The sequence below is a fragment of the Somniosus microcephalus genome, chromosome 6, assembly GCF_052327205.1.
Source record: "Somniosus microcephalus isolate GS21.2 chromosome 6, FLI_Smic_1.0, whole genome shotgun sequence".
NCBI classification, from domain to species: Eukaryota; Metazoa; Chordata; class Chondrichthyes; order Squaliformes; family Somniosidae; genus Somniosus; species Somniosus microcephalus.
Window position 1 is genome coordinate 51493587 of NC_140992.1, and position 8450 is coordinate 51502036.

The 8450-nt window shown below is 40.6% G+C and overlaps 1 protein-coding gene across 4 annotated transcripts in view; it reads left to right on the forward strand.

Moving 5' to 3' along the window:
- dis3l2 (DIS3 like 3'-5' exoribonuclease 2) overlaps positions 1-7891 on the forward strand; it is a 380300-nt gene extending 372409 nt beyond the window's left edge. For all 4 annotated transcript variants that reach the window (XM_085990206.1, XM_085990205.1, XM_085990204.1 and 1 more), the window contains 3 exons: positions 4222-4326; positions 6731-6832; positions 7339-7891. In XM_085990206.1, the coding sequence (XP_085846332.1) occupies positions 4222-4326; positions 6731-6832; positions 7339-7440 (309 nt within the window). In that variant the 3' untranslated portion in view covers positions 7441-7891. The remainder of the gene's footprint in view (positions 1-4221; positions 4327-6730; positions 6833-7338) is intronic.
- The last annotated feature ends 559 nt before the right edge of the window (positions 7892-8450 follow it).

An 8450-nucleotide genomic window follows, 5' to 3' on the forward strand; every position in this document is an offset into this window, starting at 1 on the left:
TATATTTAATGAATTGGCCTCTACTGCCTTCTTTGGTAGAGAATTCCACAGGTTCACCACTCTCTGGGTGAAGAAATTCCTTCTCATCTCTGTCCTAAATGGCTTACCCCTTATCCTTAGACTGTGACCCCTGGTTCTGGACTCCCCGGCCATCGGGAACATCCAGTCTGTCCAGTCCTGTTAGAATTTTATAAGTTTCAATGAGATCCCCACTCTTCTAAACTCCAGTGAGTATAAGCCCAATCAACCCAATCTCTCCTCATACGTCATTCCTGCCATCCCAGGTATCAGTCTGGTGAATCTTCGCTGCACTCCCTCCATGGCTAGAACATCCTCAGATAAGGCGACCAAAACTGCACACAATACTCAAGGTGTGGTCTCACCAAGGCCCTGTACAACTGCAGCAAGACATCCTTGTTCTTGTACTCAAACCCTCTCGCTACGAAGGCCAACATACCATTTGCCTTCTTAACCGCCTGCTGCACCTGCATGCTTACCTTCAGCGACTGGTGCACAAGGACACCCAGGTCTCGTTGCACTTCCCCTTCTCCCAATCTATTGCCGTTCAGATAATAATCTGCCTTCCTGTTTTTGCCACCAAAGTGGATAACCTCGCATTTATCCACATTATACTGCATCTGCCATGCTTCTGCCCAATCACCCAACATGTCCAAATCATACTGGAGTTTCTCGGCACCCTCCTCACAGCACACATACAATTTACCATTGTTTGATTTGAACTCTCAACCTCTAGGCTGCTAGTCCGGCAGACAAGATGGGGCCAAATGGCGGCCTCCTGTGCCATGCATTTCTATGATTCTATGATTGAACACTGTAACCACTGCACCACCATACCATGGATACATAAGGTTATATGCACTGGAATGAATAATATGAAAAGGTATGTACCCAACGGAGGGAATGCTTATTAGCAAATCCTTCTTTTGGATGAGTCATTAAACCGAGGTGTAATCTACCTGTTCATGTGGATCAAGAACATGGGTGGGTGAGATTCCACTCGTTCCCAACCTGTGCTGTTCCAGGCCTTGCCACCCCCCCGCCTCTCCCAGTGCTACCACTACTTCTCCATTAATGCCTAACAAAATGACAGTCTATAAAGGCCTAACAAGCAGAATAAAAAACAAATGTAATTGTATTAAAGATAAAATTACATGATAAATGCTAAATAATTTCAGGCTGAATATAAAAGGCTCAATACTTTATTTGTTGTGATTGGATAGTAAAACTTGTTCTAAAGGTATCCTATCACATGTAGGTGCTGGGAGGGGAGAGAGATAACCTGTTGTTTAGGTGGGGGCAAGAAGGAACCTGTTTGAGGATACATAGGTTACAAGGCTTTTGGTAGAGAAATACAAAAGGTATGTGGGAATACAAGAATGTAATGGTGTCTTAACAACAGTAATATAAAATGTTGAGTATATTTCCATCCTGGGCTGGGATTCTCTTCAACAATCCTCCCCAAAAATGAGTGCGATTGTGGCAGAGTCTACCACTGCCTCACCACCCAATATGTATTGCCCTTCTTCTGTCCCTGCCATTAGACTCTCCTTCGCATGTAAACGGGGGCAGGACCCAGATCCCCAGCAGATTTCCCCCTCATCCATCTGTGTTACTGCCATTTCCTAGCCAACTTGGGAAAAGTGGCTGCAGGCCCCAGGAAGCAGCGGTAACCCTGTAGAAAGAGAGGGCGTTATGAAGGCCTGCTCTCACTCCAGTCTGGTCCCCAGCACTGATCTGCTAAAGACTCCTCTGTAGGCCTTCAGTAGGAGATGCATTCTGGTATTTGGGGTGCTTCTGCCCCTCTTGGGTCCCTCACCGTCTCCTGCAGCATTGTCACGGTTCTGCTCTTCACAATGGCAGGCTCCCTTTTGATAAAAATATTCCTACTGGGAACCCACCATGCAATTCTGGAATAGGTTGGGGTCAGGTTGACTTCCGAGGGACGGAAGTCCCACCCTTACAGAACCCCGCTCCGAGGTGGAGAATCCCAGCCATGGAGCCCAATCTTTGAAGGAGCAGTATACTTTTAAACAGCATTGGTGTTTAGAAGTACTGAAATGGAAAGTCAGTCACCAACAGTCTACAATTATTAACTCTGCATTTTGGGCAGAAATGTTACAGTTGGGATTTGAGAGGGGCTGCATTTTGAACTTGGATGGCCATATAGCACAGCGAAGTGCCAAAGTTCACTGCTCAGCACACAGAGGATTCCAGTGGTAAACACGTTGCCTCTGATATATCATATGGCATGCTCTTGATTTTCAGTATATCATATGGGATGGTATTAATTTTCAGTTTGCAGAAAAGCAAACTAACAAAAATTCTGAAATCTATTGTAATAAAGGAATTTTAACATTCAATCACCTTGAAGCAGTGGTCTTGGTCATTGGCCTTTATTCAGGGCAGTTTTCTGAACTGTCTGCTCTTTAGGAGTTTTATCAGCTTTTTGAAGGTGCTGATCAGCATTTCTGAGTTTTGTAATTTGGCATATATGATAAGGGTATGGAGACAAGCAACCTAACAGCACAGTTGTGGCCGTGGACTTGAAGATTATGCTGGAGAGATACCTCCGGTGAAACACACTTTTTTCTTGTATTGTTGCTTATGTTTCTCATGACCAGTATCAACACTGTGTAGAACTGGGAGGGGGTAAGCTGAATACATTATATATCAGATCCATAAGCAATGACATGCTAAAGCAATGCTGGTTAAAATCATAGGGGGCGATTTTCCCGATGGAGGCGGGATTCAGTTTGGGTGGGTTTGAAACCTGCCTGCACTGATAGGTTTCAAAAATTTGCGATTTTCCCATGATTGGCCACTTGATTTCAGAGGTGTGGGATGCCCTTGCACAATTAGTGTTTTGGGACTGAAACATGCCTCTGTTGACAGGACTTTTCCCGTCTGATTTTATGGCTTCTTGCTCCATTGGCTCATTCCACAGCGTTTCTGCGTCTCCTGCACCACCTCCAACATCTTTTGAGAAACCACTATGTCCAATTTCAAGGCAAGGGTCTACCAGAGGCTCTCAGATGTGGCGCTGCAAATGTTGGCGGGGATGACAGATAGCATGGAGGTACTCTTCCACTCATCTTGGAGGAAGAGGCCAGCCAAAGAAACCAAGGCGGTGTGGGTACAGCTGGCAAGGGATATAACCTCCAGATCTGTGTGCAGATTGGGAGACTTTCTGCGTGTTGATGAAATGCCATCCCTGTTGGAAAACATTAAAATGATTTGAAGCCAAAATGTTGGCATTATGCCATCTGTTCTTTCATCTTAGGCAGCTCCACATTGCGGGCACCGCCACACTTGCATTGTCAGGTTGGTGATCTGAGTGAAAGGAGGCCAGAGAGTCATGTCCATTGTCAATGATGTCCTAGGATGGAGCCAAGGACATGTGCCAACTTGGGCAACCTTATGCAAATCTGGTCATGATATGTTCATCCCTTGCATCCTGGGCTGCCATGTGCTTGCGTGCTGCCGCTGGTCAATACACCGACGCTCTGACCTCCTCCTCATCTGAGGTCCATGCAGAAAGAAAATGAATGGTTCCCATGCTGCTTGTAGATGCCTCCTTTGGGGAAGCACTCATTGCAAGCGGGGAGAGGGTCTTCCAAGGAGGTCCCATAGTTGATGGAGTCAAGCTGCAGCACCTCCGACTTCGGAACGCCTTCTAAAAGTGCTCAGAGACCTTCTAAAGCCAAGGTCTGACACCTGCAAGTAATCCTTGCTGCAATAAACGATGTCTTGTTAGACCTGCAGCAGTGAGGAGGCCACCCATGAGTTAACCCGCCAGGTTTACCTGGCATGGTTTAGGAGGTGCGTGGATCACACCGAAAAGCTGGAAAAATCACGAGGGCCTCTCAAAATAGGCTTAGAGAAGTCCCTAAACGACCGTTTAAGTATCTTAAATAGCACAATGGCAAGCTGGAGGCAGGAGCATTTCCCGACTTCCAAAACCGGCACCAGCAAAATCCCGCGGAGGTGGGTTGGAGGCGGGTTCCTAATCCAACCTCTTTGAATCTGATTTTCCCACCTCCTCCGACGTCAGAAAATCGCCACCATAATATTTTCTAAATGTTTCAATTATAAATCACCTGACTATGGTATACACCATGGATGTTTTGTGGGAAGTAGTAGATTCATGGTGAAATTTTTGCAGTTTATTCAATAGTTTTGACATTTAATATATTTTATTAGGAATGTGGCCCTCTGGAATCTGAAGCCATGGTGATGGGGGTTTTGGACCAGTCCTTTGATGTATTGGTTCTACAATATGGTATCCAGAAGCGAATCTACTGTAATGTAAGTATTGTTTTAGATATAGTCGAAAGGTTACATTTTTTCCAAATTAGTCATTCACTCAAGATTATATTCTGGTGTTTGTCTTAACAGTTTCCAGATACAGTACTGTTAAGTACATTATTTTTAAAAAGCAATTTTGTCAGTGTAGGCGATTCTTAGAAACCAACAGAATTTTCCAACCAAATAGAAAAAAAACTTCTTTTAACTGTAATTGTCAAGATGTCACCTTTCCATTATAACAGATTAATCCCAGAACTGGTGAATAGGAGGCAGATTGCTCTCAAATGGAGTCATCTGCAAACGCATGTTTAAACCCAAATCAAATATTTCATATCTAACAGCTCATTAGGAAAATCAGAAGTAACAATCTGTTGTTGAAATGAATTGTCAACACTACTTTTTTAAGAATAGTCTGTTCTGAGATTCATGTCATATGGTTGTGATTCATTGATGGCTGATTAATGGTGCCAACAGGTCACCTTAGATCACTGGGATGTGCTGAAGCTGAACAATTAGTTAGAAGTCTGTATTTAATAAAACTTTATCGCAGAAATCCACATACATCAAATTTGCTCATAAGTAGAATTTTTCTCACCCTACCTGGTCTTAAACCTATACAACTTGTGCTATAAAAATTGACAGTTTGTTTAAAATATTGGTCTCCCTGGTAGAGAAAAAAAATCACAATTTTGGATCCATTAAAGTTTCAATGAGTTACGGTTTTGATATTTATAAATCAATGCCACAGTTATATTTGCCTTGTGGTGTGAGTCCCAATTCCTGAGGAAAGGAACACAATGTTTCAGTACTTCTCATTTGTGACATTCAGGTTATACAGTACTAGAATCTCTGACTTTTTTAAAGATAAAGTACCACCAAAAACCTGCAGCACAAATGTGCAGAAAGTAACAATGTCATGCATTGGGTGTGCAGGTGCCTATGTATTTATGGTGGATTTTGGAAAAACTTTTCTGAGGTTGGCATAATTTCACAAGTTAAAGCTTCCTACTGGTGCAACATCTGCCAACCCAACTCGTTGGAGCCATACTAGCAGGTGGCAGTAATGTAATTTCTGATGAATATTTGGTTCTGAAGCATTCTGCTGGTTCCAACTGTTGCCTTAGAGCCAAGAAAGGCACTTTCACATCATTGTGGTGCTGTCAACGGCATCCATTGCAGATTACCTGAGCTACCTCGGTAGCAAAGACTCATTTTTCATGGATTTCCAAACATTGAAGATGAAGGCAATTTGTGAGGACTTTGATGGGAAGTTAATACTGCAGCTGTATGTAATTGTCTGGGTTGTATTTTGTGACTGTGCTTTCTCCCGGTAAATTGAACACCTATTGTCTCACAGACAATTGTGTCTCTGAAGGTTGCTTTGGTCTGTTAAGTGCTAATAAGAATTTTAAGAAACTAAAATAATTATTACATTACATGCCATTTAGTTGTGAAATCAACTTATGATAGCACAAACACAAATTCGTTCAGAAGATTATTTCTTTTGACCCCTTTTACTATTTTACTTTTGTCAAATTCAGCACCAAGTTAACATATTGGATAAATGTAACCAAAATAGTTTTTAACCCATCAGAATATTTTTCTAGATTACCTTAAATATTCTTCATAGTACACTGCATAAAACTAGATAGTCTATGCTATCTGCAGCTATTCCAGCATCAGGTGGAGTTAGCTTCTAATGTGCTCTGGATAATGTCTTGTGAGATGCCAATTCAGAGGGAATTACATGATCTTTCCAGCTGCAGCAATGAAAATCTTGGTGAGGCTGATTCACACTGATGAGAGTGGCAACTTCACATATAATGAAATATATTGGCAACTTTAATTGCAGTTGTTAAAATACATTTAAGGTTTCAATTCATGCCTGTGTCTGGAAGGTTAGATGTGTCTCCTAATCTGGCAATGTTATGTTTTTCACTCTGCAAGCTACTTCTAATATTTTGCGTAAACTTGTGTGTTGCTCTGAACTCTTACTGTAAATTTTTACCTATATAGATATGCTCAGTCAGCATTGAAGATTTTCAAACAGTTTAAGTCAACTGCTGTTATAAATGTTTGATATGTATTGCTATGGTAATTTAAGAGCATTATGAATAAAATTTTCCATATTGGAACCTCACAAGGCCATTGTCCATTCAAAAGATCTTACAAGTGATTTGAGCAACTTAAGACCAACCTGTGGAAAGGTTAAATGTGGACGGGAAATATTTTTCTCCAAGTGAAGTTGCAAGCCTGACTTTCAACTTTGAGAAGTGTGGAAACTTTGTGCATAAACATAAATCACTTCATCATGTACACATTTTTCTCTTTATTCAAACTGCCAAAGATTTTCTTCCATTCAATTAATGTTAAATATCCACCCCCTCCTTTGCCTTTGCTGTAGAGCCTTCCTCTCCAAGGATTTACTTTTCACAAAGTAGGAAAGAACCCTGAACTAAGATTGATGTGGGAACCAGAGACACTGGACCAAAAACCAGTTTGTCAGGTACTTGTTTATGGCTGTATGACTGAGCAACAAATATGTGTTGAAGTATAGAATTTATTTTGCCACTAAATCTGCAAATTTCTTTTCCATTTTATTACTTTTTAAAATAGTATTGTAAGACATGATTGCATTCTCTCAATTTTGTTGATAATGGTGAAAATAATAAATAAATTGGGGTTATCTAAATTGAATGAAAAATGCTAATCTCTGTAGTATAAGGTAGTTAATACAAGACTCTGAAGTACATTGAGTCCACTAAGTTAAAATCTGATGGTGCACTTAATGAACTTTTGCAAGTCCAGTTAACTTCTCGGCAGTATGTGTTCTTTGGCTAAATACGCTGATATTCAAAGTTCAACCGTTTACTTTTATTACATAAGATAATTATCACTTGTGAAGGAGAATACAGGTGTACTGCTAACTCAGAAGAAATGTTTTTGTAATGGAGATTGCATTTTATTTACTTAGCAACCCTTATTGACTTGATAATGAACTTTGTCATTTAGGTAATAGCCATTTTTGCACTGGTGGAGGTTGTCTTAAAATCGGACAGTGCAGCCCTCAAGTACAGTGCCATTCTCAAGAAACCAACTGGAGCCCCTGAATAAAGACATCTCTGAACTTTGTGAAAAATGCTGCTGAAACCAAATAGTTTCTCTTAACTGTAAAGTTTTTTTTTTAATGCACAAAACATTGTTTGAAAATTAAATAACATTTTAATGGTAATTTTAAGTTTTGATTTAGCTGCACAGTGCTGTAGTAGAAAGTTTTAGTAGAACTGAAAATTGTGCCGTACGTAGTATAGAACTTCAAACATGCAGTCTGTTGCATACGTTTTTACAGTTATTAATTTCATGGCGCATCACAATATTCTTAGAAATTGAGATAAGAGAAGAGCAATAATATTTGAAAATAGAGGTGTGGTAAACACGAAGTGATGTTGCAATCTAATATTGTTTGATGTTGAATACATATCTAGACCAGCACTATGCAGAGTGATAAGAACTAGCTGTTGTAATGTATTCTGGAGCAAACAATAAAACAAAGCCTGCTTCCAAATATTCGTTTGTTACATCTTTCTGACTGGTAACAGTTTATATTGTCAATATTTTTACTAATAGCCAGATAAAAAAAATTCTCTTAATAACTACGTTTGATATTAGTGTCAGCCTTGTCTTAGAGGTGGAAGTGCTACCATTGAGTCTGAAGGTTGTGGGTTCAAGTCGCACTCCAGAGACTTGAGCACAAAATCTGGGTTGACACTTCAGTGTGGTGTTGAGGAAATGCTGCACTGTTGGTGCTGCCATCTTACAGATGAGACGTTAAAACGAGGTCCTGTCTGTCCTCGGGTGGCGGTAAACGATCCCATGACAATATTTGAAGAGCAGCAACGTTCTCCAGGGTTACCTGGCCAATATTTATCCCTCAAGCAACACCACTAAAACTGATTATCTGCTCATTATTCTTTGCTGTTTGTGGGCCTTGCTGTGTGTAAATATGTTGCTGCATTTCTTTACATAACAATAGTGACTACACTTCAAAAATACTTAATTGGCCCTTAAATGCTTTGGGACATCCTGTAGTCTTGAAACCAACTATATAAATAGAAGTCAGTTCT